The sequence below is a fragment of the Vulpes lagopus genome, chromosome 2, assembly GCF_018345385.1.
Source record: "Vulpes lagopus strain Blue_001 chromosome 2, ASM1834538v1, whole genome shotgun sequence".
Taxonomy (NCBI): Eukaryota; Metazoa; Chordata; class Mammalia; order Carnivora; family Canidae; genus Vulpes; species Vulpes lagopus.
In genome coordinates this window covers 6,052,740-6,068,710 of record NC_054825.1, presented here as the reverse complement: position 1 = coordinate 6,068,710, position 15,971 = coordinate 6,052,740, and the positions used below count along the sequence as shown (strand labels likewise).

Genomic DNA, 15,971 nt, shown 5'->3' with positions numbered 1-15,971 from the left:
AATGAAAAAAGTGAGCAGCAAGCGTCCCGAACCACAATTTCCAGCTCCTCACAATCAATCCACACGTCTGAAGCTGAGCCGTTTAGCCCATCGAACATTTCCTAGGCCCCTAAAATGAACTTGGCTGTGCCTCCCGGGCCACCTGTCACTATCTGTTGCAGTGAAATTCCATCAAGCTGCTGGAGCCAGCAAACCGGGTCCCCCGGTCCCGTGCAAGCACCGAGTCCTGTGTGGCCAGCCCCCACCTCCCGCCTCGTCGGCCCACCTCCCTGAGTCCCATGGTCACCCCTCCCAAGGCAGTGCTCGCTGGTCCACGAGGGACTCGCTCTGGGTCTCTGGGACCAGGAAGAGTGGCTGGTACGTGGCAGGTGCTTCATGAACACTGAGCCACGGTCAGGCTGGTGGGCCGTGGGCGCAGGGGGCCCAGGACACGGTCCCCACCGGCCTCTTCGGTGTGTGTTTGAATGTACTTTCACGAAGTAATGGTAGTCGTGGGCAGGGTCACTGCTCGCTTGTTATCACTGCTGTAAATATTCTTACTCGCTACAACGGAGAGCTGGCGACTGTGGATTCCCTAGTCTACGTGAAGCCCCCCAGCCTGAATACCACGGCTCCTGCGTGTTCACACCAGAGACAGACCCAGAGCGCACTGGCCAATCCTCTCCCACCGCTTTCAGGGGCCATCTGGCTGACTTGGTGCTGGTGGAATGGTGGCCCCATCAGATTAGAAACTAGAATCCTGCTAGTTTTGCAAGACAAAAGCTTCACGCTGTATGAGAATGTTAACTACGGTGCAGCAGGAGGGCAGTGGGCAGGGCAGAGGCCCAGTCGGGAAAGGGGAGGCTGGCCAGGCCTTGCTTTCCTACCACAGGGGGTGGCGGCCGGGGTGCTCCCTGGACAGCAAGACTTTCTGTCCTTCGTGTGCTTGCTGCAGGGCCCAGGCCCAAGGGCAGGGCCGCCTGGAGTCTCTGAGAGCCAGGTGGACACACAGCCCCATTTAAGCAGAAGGACCATCAGGAACTTGGGGTCCCACCTCATGACACCGATCATGCAGATGTGCCCGCTGGCCGCGTCCTCCGTCCCCAGCGCTGTGCTTACTGCCTGGCCCTGCAGAGCACTGTCCTGTCTGTCGTTTTTGAGATGTGGTGACGTTGCTGCTAGTTGCAATGGGACTCGAGGACACACGATGGCCTCTGTAGCCACGTGAACCACTGTCTGGGCGTCTAAGCATCGTGGGTTCAGGTGAGCACGGTGGTGTCAGCACGAATGGGCACTGTGCTGGCCCCTGCACCTTTCTGTCTTGGTTCTTTTACAAGGGACATCCCCCCGACTCGCCTCTTCACTCACTGCCTGGCAGGTGCTCAGAGGAGAGAGCAATGCACCGGGAGACCCCGTTTAAGGTCATCCGGGGAGGAAAGAACTGGGCACCACACACGGCTGCTAGGAGGGAGATGGGCTGGGTCTCCATCTTCCCTGTGGGACTTGGGGTAAGTTACTTAACTTCCCTGAGCTTCAGGTCTTTTCTATGTAAAGAGCGAAGAAGAAGACTGACTTGGGAGCTATGCAAGGATCCCAGGAGATCATGAAATGCCCAGCAAGGTGCCTGCGCATGGCAACCGCTCAGTGAACAGAAGCCCCTGCTTTCCCCACCACTGGTGCTGGGACCATGAACCTTCACTGCTGAGGAGGTGTCTCTCTAGAGTGGGCTTTAGAAGACATTTGGTCCCCAGTGGGCGGAGGCTGGGCCGTGCAAAGTGCTTCCATCCCACACTGGAGCTCACACCCCCCTGGCAGTCCGTTGAAATGACCTTAGCTGGCCAAGGTGTCACAGGTGAACAAGGGACAGAGTCCACCTCTCGGCCAGAGCAGAGTGAGGAGTGTCTGCAAAGGCCAGGGCGGCACAGCACCTGGACACAGGCCTCAGGCGTGTCAGGCCCTCGCGGGTGTCCCCTGGCTTCCCGTGGGTGGGGCACACCTGCATTGGCTCCGTCTTGCTCGCACGGCTCCGTGCCTGGCTGCCCACGGCCCCTCCCCACCCCCCTGGGTCACTCAGCACCCCCCCCATCCCCCGGGATGCACCGGCCCCGCTCACCTGCTCGCCGGACCGGGCCGCTGTCTGTGCTTCCCCCGAAGCCAAACTTGTCACAGAAGGGAGGCGCCCAGTGGGCCTCGCAGTGGCAGTTCTTCCGGTTGTTACACACCTGTTGGGGCCACAGGGAGGAGGACACCGAGGGAGAAGCAGCGTTAGAGCCCACCCTCCGCGTGGGCGGTCATAAAGCTTTGAGCCCTAACTGCAGCCACACCAAAGCAAAGGCCCTGTGGCCAGAGTCCCCATGGAGCAACGACCGAGCCAGATGCAGAAACGCCACCGTGAGCATGAACCCGAAGCGCAGCACCGCACAGGTGAGACCAGAGCCCGGGGCTGCAAATGTGACATAACCTGCCAATTGGCAGCTGTTAGGGGAGTGATGGAGATTTGGGGGGCTCATCTATACCTCCCTCCCCTTTCTTTCTCAGTAATTGCTCTGTCCCTCTTTTTCAATTTAGGGTTTCCCCATGTACCCCCTCTCCCCCCAACTCTCCAAGGTGAGGAGTGATCCTGGCTGTGGAATCCGAGCCCCCGGGCATCACGGGCCTGACAGCCCCCGGGGCACAGCCCTGCCTCCTGCAGGCACAAGCTGGACAGGCTGGCACACCTGCGTCCACATCTCAGGCCTGAAATGCCCACCTCCCCCTGGCAGCTTCCCAGCTGTGGCTCCCGGCCCTGCATGCCAGACACAGCTTAGCAAACCCCTGGTGTCCCCATGACGTGAGGAAGTGGCCCTCGCATGTCAGGAAGGGGGTGCTGAGAAAGCAGGGGGATGGGCTTCACCCTGGGGGGCCCTGACTGCATAGCCCAGCTTGGAGACCAGAGTGCTCCAGGGAGGGCCAGCTCCAGCTCGCCTGGTTGGCAGGGGTGACCGGTGGGCGCTGCGTTGGCTGTTGGACTTGTGGTTATTACACGTGGAACTCACCGAGCTCCTGCACGAGCCCGTGGGCTGTGAGCACGAAAACAAGAGGATATTATTGCTCTGAAAAGTGGGGTGTCTGCTGGATGCATGCCCAGGTGCATGGATACGGGCAAGTGGCTAAAAAGAATCTCTGACCAATTCGGAATGGGTGGGACACCTGCGAATGGCCGGGACAGAAGGATTGTTTACTCGCGTTGCTTCTGAGTGTCCAAGTTTCTCTTTCACTTAAAAGCAAATTCTACATCCTGGATGATGCACTTTGGGTGGTTAATATAAGGATGTCGGTGCAGAGCCACAGCCAGTACGCCTGCCACGAAGGCCCCAGCTCTGCATCAAAATATTACTGGATGGGGCCAAATATGTGCTTTTATATTTTAAGGCAGAAATCAAATATTTGGGGCAGCCTGGGTGGCTCAGCAGTTTAGCGCTGCCTTTGGCCCAGGGCATGATCCTGGAGTCCCAGGATCGAGTCCCGTATTGGGCTACCCGCATAGAGCCTGCTTCTCCCTCTGCCTGTGTCTCTGCCTCTTTCTCTTTGTGTCTCTCATGAATAAATAAATAAAATCTTAAAAAAAAAAAGAAATCAAATATTTGGAGGATATGTCTCATTTGTGATGTTTTCCTGCTTTCACTGATTTTTTTTGATGATTCAACCATCTGTTCCAATTGCTTAAAATAAGACCGACAATCATGATAACCTGCAGTAAGTTGGAAAGTATATCCCCATAGAGCTACAGCCATATAGAATTAATCACCGAGTAGCGTGACGATGCCGCATTGGAGCATCTTGCCTGGTTCTCAAAGATGCTTCTGTTGACGTGCCACCCACCGGGATTCGGGCCCTGTCCTGCCCACACCATTTTGCACGGTCTCCCAGTATAGACCAGAGCCATGTGCCCTTTTTGCAGGGAGATTGGCAGCCGCGCCACCCTATTTAGAGGCACTGCTGGTGAGTCTGGTCTCACTGGGGGAAGGACTGTAGTCATGTTTCTTGTCACCAAGTCACGGCAGCTGCTCCGCCAACCCAGACAATGTGGGTCTTTCCTCTCCAACACATGGATGGGGGCCTAGGGATGTTGTAAAGCCAGGGCCCCAGCACTACTACTAACTGGTCATGTAACCTTGGACAGGCACTACCACCGTGCGGGCCTGGCCTCCTTCATAGTAAGGCTGTCCCGCATCATCTCTTACAGCCATTAGAAAGAAATCTACGATCCAACGAAGACTTGAAAAGATTTCACTTTATATTGACAGTCAGCTACCCTCACAGTCAACAAACCCATCCGAGACGGCACTGCAATCCTTCATGGTTACGGCGCAATAGTCGTTTTATGAAAACCTCCATAATTCTATGTTAGAGTCACTGGCGAGTGTCTGTACGTTTTAAAAATAGAACTGAGAGCATGATTTCTGCACAAAAGGTTTCAGAAAAACAAATGAACCACTGGCATGGCTAATCAAGATTAATACGATTCCATTGGAAATAATTAAGCCCATCAGGAAAAATAAATTATGTTTTAAACAATTAGAGTCCACTTCTCTCCTTAAAAAAAAAAAATTCTCTGAACTAAAATAACAGCCTTCTTTAGTTGAAATGCATTGTATGTGATTTCAAGAACATGTGGTCAGTGTGTTCTGTCTCCTTTGTTTTAATTTCTTTTGGAAGTATTTCAGTTCAGACATATATTCCGAATCTTGGTTGAAAGAGGGACAGCTCTGTTTGAAACATTAATGCAAATCCTTTATGCAGGAAGGTTAGCTTTAAAATTTACTTTGAAGATGACAAAGTCCCTTCTTAAAAAATCACAGGATGTTAATTTGAAAGCTAATTACTGCTCAATCTGATTTTCTTAAGTAAAAGTCACATTTCTGATGCTATGTAAAGGTCAAAAAAATTAGTGTCTTTAGAGGAAAACATTGAGGCAACTGCTATATATATTTTTTAAAGTTATGGATTGCATAATCCTTTGCAAATGAATGATTTGGTGCATATCTTGATAGGGACTGGCTATAAAAGGCAGTTCAGGCGCTCACCCCTCTCTGGTGGCACTGCATCACGCACTCGTGGACGCCGAAGACGCTCACGTTCTGACACCGACGATTGAGGCAGATCTGCAGGAGGAGGAAAGCACGGTAAATTTCTCAGCCCCTTTCCAACCACATGTGCACATCTGTGATTTAAAAAGGGAAAGCAAAGAGGAGTCCGAGGAAGATGATCTTCTTTCGGCTCATATGGAGGCCACGCTATGTGGCACTTTCTGTTTGACTCGCAACCTGGATCCTGATGCCCGTCTCCAGACTCAGCACATGTCAGCACTCAGGTCAGTGTGACTCAGGTCAATGTGAGTTGGGCCAGTGTGGTGCTTCATACGGTTTCAGCCAATTATGAGATTATGAAAACTGACTTTTGCTTAGAGCTAACAATGAAATCTGTGAAATACAGCAACTCTGTGCCTAGCACCCCTGCCCCTCTCAACTGGCCCCCTGACCTGTCCCTTCCATTAAAAGATACAGGGGAGGAGAAATGCACCAGCCTTTTGCCTGGGGCCTGTGTAGACTCCGAGACTCCAAGCATCCAAGGTCCTAGAACCTTTTAAAGGAGATATTGAAATATGGGAAATTTTCCAAATTACTGACTGACAAGTACTATCATTGATGACGTAAACCATCAACAGATATGCTCAGCAGAGGAAAACAGACAGCTCCCTGGTGTTTACCAAGTCTTTGCAGAGGCAGTAATTTGCTAAATGACACTGGGCTAGTTGCAAGAGTTTAGTCTCATTTTAAAGGCACATAATATACTCCAGACTCAAAGGATCAGGCCCTTTATCTTCCAGAAGATGTTACAAATTAGTGAAGGCAGAGGAAGAGATGTCTAATTTTTAGAGCAGAAGCATTTTGAGTCGAGTAGAACCTTCCTATGGGAAGTTCACCATCTGACCCCAACAGCTTGCGGGAGGCACTAGTGACACCCTTTGAAAGAAGTGCCAGCCCAAGCAACTCTGATCACTGCCGGGAATCTCGGCCAAGGGGACGGTCACATTCCAGCTGAGAGAAGAAACTGAGGTTACAGAGAAAACAGCGGGACCCTGGTCAGAATCCCAGTGTATGGGTGCTGCCCTCTTCCCAGCCCACGAGCAATGCCGAGGATGGCTTTCAAAGAGCCAGTGTTCTGCAGAAATGTGGATCAAAGCACATTTAATCTTGCACGTGGAGGGAAAAAAACCTCATTGATAAATTGAGCCCTTGGAGTTTTGGTGTTCAGATGCACCTGGTGCTGGCTGTTCAGACTACAGTTTAAAAAATGAGTGTCATTCTAATGTCAAGGTCTGAATATAATCTAACATGTGTGGTTAAGGTGAGCCCTGGAATGTATATTGTGTTTCTCATATCATCATCCCACTTCCTTAGGGATGAAGCCTTTGTGGCTCAGGGTACACGGGGGTGGGGGGGTGGGGGAGGGAACGGGGTGAGGGTACAGAATCCTTGCCCTAGGGAATTGAATCTGTGTCTTTCTATTCATGTTTGTGAATGATTTCATAATCATTTTGAAGGTGGGGGGGGGTCCTAAGAAAAACAGGTGGGGGCTGATTAATCTTTCCTAAAATGTGTTACTAAAGTTGCTTTCATTTAGCCTGATGAGAAAGTTTGGTGAGAAAAATCAATGCAGCAGAATGTTAAAAATCTCAATTTCTTTTTTTTTTTTTTTTAATATTTTATTTTCTTTCTAAACCCTCAAGTATCTCAGCCCACCTTTCTCCTCTGGTCTCTAAAAGAACTCCCTTCAGCTTCAAGCTGATCCTATCTCTTCCCCCTTTCCTATTCTCTCTATGAGGGTCTTTGAAAATACATCTCACTTCCCATTCTGTCCAGGTGAGAACAAGCCCTCACTGTGCCAAAAACCAAGGCCACATTTCCAAAAACAATATAATACGCTACTGTGTTTCCTTCCAAAGTAATTTCCTGGCTGGAAACACTCACGACACCCAGAGTGCAGAAATGACTTATTAACACTTAAAGGCTGAGAAACCAAGCTTGAGTTTCCCCAATCTGCATCTCCATGGTCAGGCCAGGATCTAGGATTTATTAACTTTACCTTCCAAGTGCAAAGAACTGGATTCCAGAGACAAAGTTCTAGGAAGGAGTGGATTTAGGAAAACAAACCTCCTAAACCCATGTTTGGACAGGACGTTTCTCAACGGGCCCCCTTCCAGACTTACACAGATGATGCGAGTGAACATTTGGGTCTTACTTTTCCATCTGCACACTTTGTGCCGGCAAGCACAAGCCCGGGGTCCGGCATGTCATCGCCCAAGTACACATGGGTCCCGCGGCACAGAATCCGACCTCCTTCCTGCAGTGGGATGTTTGTTTCTATGGAAACAGCATTGGTACCGATGACGGGCCGGCTGGCACCTCCTTGACACTGGATTTTTCCGCATTTAGCATCTCTGGAAGGGCAAGAATAAACAGTCCCCAGGGAGGGAAAGTTTGGAACCAGCCCTGAGAACCTAGGAAGTTCAAAGTGACAGCGGGCTCAGGCCGAGGATCCCATACCTCATCTCACATTTGGCAAAGGAGCTCTTGGAGTGTTTGCCACAGTTGCCATAAGGGTCACCTGCAGAGTTGACTCTCTCAAAGCAGATCCCAGGGGCAGGTTTAGCGCCTGAAATGGAAGCAAAGCAGCACTGTCACCTCCTGCAAGTGTTTTTAATATTTGCCTTTGAACAGCACTGTGCTTTCCGGTTAAGAGGAGATGAGTTTGGTGTTGGGAGAAACCATGCCTGGCATCTCAGCTGACTCCTGGTATGAACTGGCCATGGAAGCCTAGCATCCTCTCAGAGCAAAGCTCACTCTTCTCAAAGGCTGCTCTCTGGGCCCAGGGCACATGCAGCTTCTCAGGCGATGTGGCCTAGCTGCAGGACCAGATCTGATCCAACACAGAAAGGAGGTGGCTAGCTGGCAGCAGGGACAGGGGAGCTTGCTCTCTTTAACAGCATTCTACACAATTCTAGTGAGAAAATGCAAGGTAGAGCAGGCTCCAAGGAATAATGATGACTGTGTGGGGACGTGGGGATGGATAAACAACACAGAGATTTTATACAACATTTTCAGTCTATAAACCTCCCTATAAGAGCAAGCATGGGACACTTGGTGGCTCAGTGGTTGAGCGTCTGTCTTGGCTCAGGTCATGATCCCAGGGTCCTGGGATCAAGTCCTACATCAGGCTCCCCAAGGAGAGCCTGCTTCTCCTTCTGCCTGTGTCTCTGCCTCTGTGTGTCTCGCAGGAATAAATAAAATCTTAAAAAAAGAGTAATCACTAGCTTCCATTAGTGCCTATGTTAGCAAAGCAAAGTGCTCTCAGAGGCCAGGGAGGCATAAATCCTGATAGTCATTTTGCACAGAAAGACAGTACCTGGCAGAGAGGAACATGGGAGCCAGAGAGCTCAGGACATGGCCATTCTTAGCACATCTTTTGGCCAAGGGAAGAGTGAGCCGATGCTCTGGGGCTTGTACTGCCAAAAATTTGGAGGGTTTTTAGATCCTATGTGTAACAACCCCTGTTGAAGACCATATGAAGAATTCAGGAAAAGAGGTTAAATGTGTGGCTTAAAGCTGTATAGTGGGGCCACCTGAGGGTAGAGTTCAGCCTATCACCTCTGGTGCTCTGAGGTGTATCGAGGCCTCATCTGTACCAGGCCCTACATGGGCCTTGAGGACAGACAGCAGAAGACCTGATGTGCATGCACCCTCTGCTGCTGAGTGGAGAGACAGGCAGGTGCACATGGGTAATAGGGGAAGAGCCAGGGTATTTACTCACATGCCGCCCAAGGGACCCCAGGGTTAGGTAGATATGGGATGTAGAGCTACTGCTGATAGAATGGCTTCATTCCCTCTTTCCTTGCCTCAGGAGACCAGGATAAAGGAGCACCACCAGTGTCTGGTGGATGCTAAGCTCTAGGAACTGGGTAGACAGAGTTGATACTGCTCTGTCATCAATGCTGTTTTGATTCTATGTAGGTCCTGTCACTCTTGCTTCTACCAAGCAATTTATCTTCTGGGAAATGTGGCCACTTAAAAAAAAACAAACTTTGCTGCAATTCAAATGTGTCCATTGATAAATTTGTTTTCCTTACAAGGAAAAAGAGATAAAAGAGATTTTTTTTTTGTGTGTGTGTATAGATAGAAATTTCCAAGCAATTTCAGACACATGAGCTTACAAACAGCTGGAAGGTAGGACTGGATGGGAGCTGGACTGGGGTGTGCAGAAAGGTAAGACCAGGAGGGGGAAAGAGGGAAAGAGACTGGACTCTACAGCGATTTAAAACAAAGGGGCAAGTTTGATGTACGAATACCCCATAAAGTGGCTAAATCATGGCCGGAAACCAAGCAAAGGGATACAAACAGTATTTAAACAAGTATAAAACATTTTAAAGAGAAAACAAATGCTAGGTCACTGCTTGGGAATCTGGACCTGGGATTTTGACAAAACTGGGTCTAGGGCAGGGGGAGGGAAGGCTTGGGGTTTTAATGCCCCAAATGCCAATGGGCTGTATGGCTTAGGAAACCAGGTACACATGTGATAGAATGACTGTAACATCCCTGGAGGCTATAACACGGTATTAGTGTTTCCTGGTAACTGTGAAGCACTGTGCATGCCCAGGTAGAAGCCACCACACAGTTAAGGAGAGTTGCTACTTTCCTACAGAGACAACCGCATAGCAATGTTGATGGTTGATTTGAACATGTGAATTTTTAGCAACATGAGTGACAGAGTCAAGAGTCTTACAACATACTGTCAATTAACTTGACGAGAAATATTGGAAAGTCCTGTTTTAGTGAAGAAATATTACTTTTTCTTTTACTGTCCTCTATCGCGAAACAACACTATTCAGCTTCTTTACATTTCTCTTTGGTCTCAAGATCTGTGGTCAACCAACCTTTGACAAAGGTGCTAAGAACGCACAACTGGGAAATGGTAATCTCTTTGATAAATGGTGCTGGGAAAACTGGATATCCACATGCAGAAAAATAAACTGGACCCTTATCTTCTACCAGACACAAAAATTAACTAAAAAAAATGGGAGTAGTGACTCAAGTGTTAAGACTTGAAACTATAAAACTGTAAGAAGAAAACATAAGGGAAAAGCTCCTTGACATTGGCCTTGGCAAAGATTTCTTGGACACGATGCCAAAAGCACAGGCAACAAAAAAACAAAAATAGACAAGTGGAACTACATTGGACCAAAAAGCTTATGCATGGTAAAGGAAACATAATCAACAAAATGAAAGGCAACCTACAGAATGGGAGGAAATATTTGCAAACTGTCTGACAAAAGGTTAATACATGAAATATATAGGGAAGTCCTACAACTCAATAGCAAAAAATCCCAAATAACCAGATTAAAGAATGAGCAAAAGAACTGAATAGACAGGTCTTCATAGAAGATGTACCAATGGCCAACAGTTATATGAAGAGACGCTCAAGCTCACTGATTACTGGGGAGATGCAAATCAAAAGCACAATGAGATACCAGTTCACATCAGTTAGAATGGCTGGTATGAAAAAAGCAAAAGATAACAAGTGTTGGCAGGGGTGTCGAGAAAGGAAGCACTTGCTCCCTTGTCCCGTACATTGTGGGGATGCAAAGTGGAGACAGCCTTTGCAGAAAACAGCATGGAAATCCCTCAAAAAATTAAAAATAGGACCACCATAACATCAGTAGTCCCACTTCTAGGTATATATCCCAGGGAACTGAAATTGGGATCTTGAAGAGATACCTAAACTCCCACGTTCACTGCAAAATTATTCACAATGCCCAAGACGTGGAACCAAACTCTGTGTCTTGATGGATCAATAGATAAAAATATAAAATATAAAAATATAAAATTTATATACTACATTTGTAGTATATACACATTACTGAAGACTATTCAGGCTTAAAACATAAGGAAATCCTGCCATTTGAAACAACATGGATAAACGTGGATGACATGATTCTAAGTGAAGTCAGTCAGACACAGAAGGACAAATACTGCACAATCTCACTTGTATGTGGAATCTAGAAAAATAGAACTGATAAAGGCAGATATGGTGGTGGCCAAGGGGCTGGGGGAGGAGGGAGGAGGCCATGGGGAGGTCTTGGTCAAAGAGTACAATGTTTCACTTATGCAAAGTCAATCCTAGAAATCTGCTGTACAGATTCTATAGTTAATAATACTATAGTTAATAATATATTGTACACTTAAAATTTTGCCAAGAGGGTAGATCTTATGCTAAGCGTTCTCTGTCTCTCACACACATGAAGAGGTTGGGAAGCATCTTTTGGAGGTGATGAATATGTTTATGGCATCGACCGTGGTGATGGTTTCATGGATGTATACTTCTCTCCAAACTCATCAAGCTGTATAAGTTAAATACCTACAGCTTCTTGTATGTCAATCACATCCCAATAAAGTGGTTTAAAAACAAGTCTGTTTTCCACAGCACGTCCTCTGTATTTCTAGCTCATTTGGATGCTGACCTTTTTACTCTGTTGTGATGCTGTCACCGGAAATCTTATTTTTAGGTACAAATACCCATTCCTCCAACAGTGAGTCTTTTGCTTTTGCTTTTTTTTTTCTATTTGCTCAGCAGGTGTATATTCATGATCGCCATAACCTAATCATTCCTCCTGTTGCTTGTCAAAGTGATCTTTTAAAAGGTCTTTTACCAGAATAAAAAAAAACAAGTGACACCTTAGGAATAATTAAACGTGTGATAAATGTCCTTGTTCTTTCTTAAACCCAATGTTGTCTGTCAACTCCAGTGAACCTCCTAAATAGCACTGATTGACATTCCTGAGACACAATGCCCCTTTCTGATCGGACTGTGAGAGTCAAAAGATACGATCGAGAGATTGAGAAGTCGGTAGCAAATCTTTCTTTCTGATGGAAAATTTTTTGGAGAAAACCATGCTTTATATCTGGCCAAGTGTGGCAAGGAAACAATGAATGTTTATCAAATTTTAATACTTTTGGAAGGCCTCCTCCCCGTTGGTCTCTCTAATCAGCCATGCTGCAGAGTTGGAGGAGCAAGGACTCAGGACTGAGAATGATATAGGCTGATTTGGTGTCAACCTCACATACCAAGAGGCCCTCGCAAAGTCATATATGCTCTAGAGACTCTCTTCCCTCATTTGTCAAATGGGGACAAGGCCATCACCTGACTCAAAGGTGCTGAGACTGAATGAGTCCCTGACATGTGACAGGCTCTCAGTCAACCTGAATTACAATAAAGAGCAGCCACTGATCATGGGGAAGAGGAAGTCTGGGCTCCTGGGCATTAAGAATGGGAGAACGTATGAGGGAGAAGAGAGCTCCTTGGTCCTGGCCATGTTTACAACAGTTACCATATTTGAAAGTTCATGATTATGTCCACAAGGGCTTTACATCTGTGTCCTTCATGGATGACTGTCCCCAGGTCCTAGCACATCATGGGAAACCAATGAAGAGTGCTGAATGACTGGGTAAGTAATTCCTGAACCCATCTTGGGACACAGAGGGGTAAGAGAATCACCTAATCTGAAACCCTGGGAGGTTGTGTACACACTTTGTATATTAAATAAAAAGTACAGTTGTAGCTCAAGGATTTCAACTTCCCTACACCTCTCCCCTCCTTACTCATTTCAGTGAGTGAGGGTCCCCACTGCGCTAAGCCTTGTGCTTATTCTGGGCACCCTCCCAGCCTCCTCTGGGCTGAGCCTCCAGAACCCTATATCACTGCATATGTACATGGCACCATCCTGAAAGAGGCAGTAGGAAATCTCAAGTATAGACTCTTGAGTCTGAGCCCTTTCTATACTCCGGTGACAAAGGTCACCGTCCCTGTAATTCCTTTCCTCACCCTTAAACAAACCAGCACACACACTTTAAACGAATGAGCCTAGTTTGGATCACCAACAGGCCATCTGTTGGGTACCCCCACTATTAGGTATTGTGTGGGGTCCAGCATGCATATCTTTAATCTTTATAACTGTCCTGTAAGGTCTACATATCCCATTGCACAGATGTAAACACAAGGCTCAGTGTTCTAGCAACTTGCTGAAGATGATAATGCTAAGTGGTAAAGGTGGACTTGACTCATGGACTTAAGCCGAAGACCATGACCTTTCTATTCAGCTACAATCCCGTGTGCTGCCTCCACCTTAGATACCACCTAATTGGCAACAGACTCCTGTGTCTGCTGTTCCTTTCGCTCCAGAACCACCAGTCAACTCCTGTAATCTACCGTTCATGGGTGTGGCTGTAACTGCACCAAATCTTTTTTAGAGGATAACTTGAAGGCCGCAATACTGGCCACCGCAGGCTTATTTCTCAGGTAATGGTAATGAACCAAACTGGGTGACCTACCCTTGAGTCTGAGCACACTCAATGGGGGGAGGGGGTCTTCCTCCAAGAGGGGAGCGATGGGGAGGCACAGTAAACATTTTTATGCCTCTTTGTTGAATATCTACTGACCCAGGAAAAGAAATGAAAAACCTTGAATAGCCTGAAAACTTCTGTGGGTAGAAGGCATCCAAAAAGAAGCAAAGCTGGGTAGAGTTTGGCCAGTGAAATTTATTCCCCTCTGGTATGAATCTGCCCAGTGGTTTGAACTATGCCGCTTTCTAGAGGTTAACTTTCCGTCTTCCCCTGGAAACCAATACCGGTTATTCATTTCAGGTCTCACCCAAAACTTGAGCGTAGGAGCAAGAGTTGCCAGGTCACATTTTACCATGGGTGAATTAGCAGGATGCCTCCTTGGTGGGACATGGCAATGACACTGCTTGCCATAAAATGGCAAACAACAACAACAACAACAAAAAACAAAAACCAAACTCTAAACAAAACCCCTCACATTTGGGAGGAAAAATAGGTCATGCTTCATTAGCTACATAAACTTGGGGACGGGCTAGATCTCTCTCTCTCTCTCTCTCTCTCTCTCTCTCTCTCTCTCTCTCTCTCTCTCTCTGTGAAGTCAAAGACCAGAATGGATAGTCAATGCCTGTCATGTGGTCTTCGCTTATCTGGAAAACTCACGGAAAGCACACCATTGTGAGTAATTCATGGTCAACCGCGACACAAGAGCTTTTGCATTCTCCATCCTCAGGCACTTAGGGACTGACAACTTTCATCAATGCTCAGAAACGGCTATTTTAACTTGGGGGGGGGGATGGTGAGCAGCAGCAGGTGAGAGGAGAAGGGGGCAGAACCATGTTGATGATGCTTGTTCTCATCCAGCTGGGCTTGCCTTTCCTACCCTGGAGTCTCCATGTCGGGATGAGAAATCTGAGTGGAAAAACATGGATGTTTAAAGGCCAAGAGGCTTAAGATGAATGAAGCTGATTTTAGAAGTAGTATAAGCTGTTGAGACCTGACCTGACTCAGATCACAACTTGCCCTGCTGCTGCCCCACCTCAAATTTCAGGCCATAGGATGGTGCCACGCGGGGCTCTGTGCCACCTCCTGGGGCCAGCAAGCTTCCAGCTAGGGGTTGGGCACCACTCGGCACCAGCCCACACACCCTCTGAAGGGGGGGGTAATCTCTCTCACAGGAGAGCCTGTGCGGTGGGAGGGGCTCCCTCTGGCGAGTGTGAGACTCCAGTTTGGCCAGAGGCCTCTGTGCCACAGGTCATCAGATGGGGTCTGTGATGGATGCATGACCAGGGCCAGGTAAATTAGCATCTTCCTTGGAACCTGGCTGCTGGGGCCGGTTGGCTGAGGGTCCTGGGCTGCTGTGTTGCTCAACATGGCTTCATCCTTTGGGGCCCTCTTCCATGACCACCTTCCCATGAGGCTGGGGTCAACCCTCCTTCTCTCGTCCGTGCTGTAGGGGCTGTCCCCTCCTCGCATTTACCACCCTGGCCTTCTTGCCTCTTGTCATGTCCCAAGGCTCCTGCCTCACTGTAAAAACCCAGCTGCCAGGGACGGTGCCCGAGGCCTGCACAGAGCAGGTGTGTGCTGAGAATGAATGAGTGAAGAGCCGCGGGGAAGGCAGTTTGGGGAAGGCACGCCACGTCTCAGCTGCCCGACCCGGAGGGAGTCGACTGTCATTTCTGTAGAACGAAACATCCTGGGTAAATGAACACTGTCTCCTGGCTTCTCTTTCCCGTGGCTCTGGATTTTCACTTCCTCATTTACATCAAAGGAGGTATTACCAGGCCGTCCGACGTGGAAAGAAGATACAAGGTCATCAGGAGACAGATGTTTCACAAATACAGGCAAAGTAAGAAAGCTTATCGGCAGGACAGCCAGAGGGGGGCCCGGTGCTGACCTTGGCAGAAGATAGGGCTCTTGCATTCAAAGAACGCATCACTGAGGAAGGAGAGTGGGAGCCACAGAGCCCAGAGACAAGGCCTGAGCTTCCCGGCAGCGCAGAACCTGCAGTGCCCATAGCGGAGCAGGTGACTCACGGGGCTCGTGTGTGCAAGTGGCCGTCTGGCCTTTCTCTTAGCACAGGATGGTCAGTAATTTCAGGGGTGCAAATGACTTCTGGTAGGAGGTTATGAAGGCACAGGTTTGGGTTCAAAGTCACCACGCTTAAACCCATCTGTCTTCACATTTTCACAAAGAGACTTCATGTCTGTCTCTTGGAAAAAAAATGACAACAATCTTCTTATCGCTATGATAGTACATCAATTTACAGCCTTTGAATTTGTAATAATGGAACACTTAGATGTTTTGCCATTATCCAAAGATAAAGTTTAGCCTTTCAGAGGGAATTTTGACATCCTACTGTATTTTACAATTACACAGAAAGTGATGGATTTTAATTACCGGTTTTATCTTCAGAGGGATAAAACTTATATTTGTAATTGTAGTTTGGAAGTTCCAATGTCATTATGTCTCTTGAAAGAAGAGATGATGACATCTTGCATTAAGCCCACAATTTACTTGATCTAATCTTTTCCTTAAAATGACTTTATGCAAATGGATTTC

General features: G+C 47.9%; 1 protein-coding gene across 2 annotated transcripts in view; it reads right to left on the bottom strand.

The window, feature by feature from the left end:
• Positions 1–15,971, bottom strand: part of ADAM12 (ADAM metallopeptidase domain 12) — a 331,063-nt gene that overhangs the window by 28,781 nt on the left and 286,311 nt on the right. For both annotated transcript variants that reach the window (XM_041745566.1, XM_041745567.1), the window contains exons 15-18: positions 7,569–7,677; positions 7,264–7,462; positions 5,046–5,123; positions 2,093–2,201 (exon numbers count right to left, since the gene is read on the bottom strand). In XM_041745566.1, coding sequence (XP_041601500.1) covers positions 2,093–2,201; positions 5,046–5,123; positions 7,264–7,462; positions 7,569–7,677 — 495 coding nt within the window. The remainder of the gene's footprint in view (positions 1–2,092; positions 2,202–5,045; positions 5,124–7,263; positions 7,463–7,568; positions 7,678–15,971) is intronic.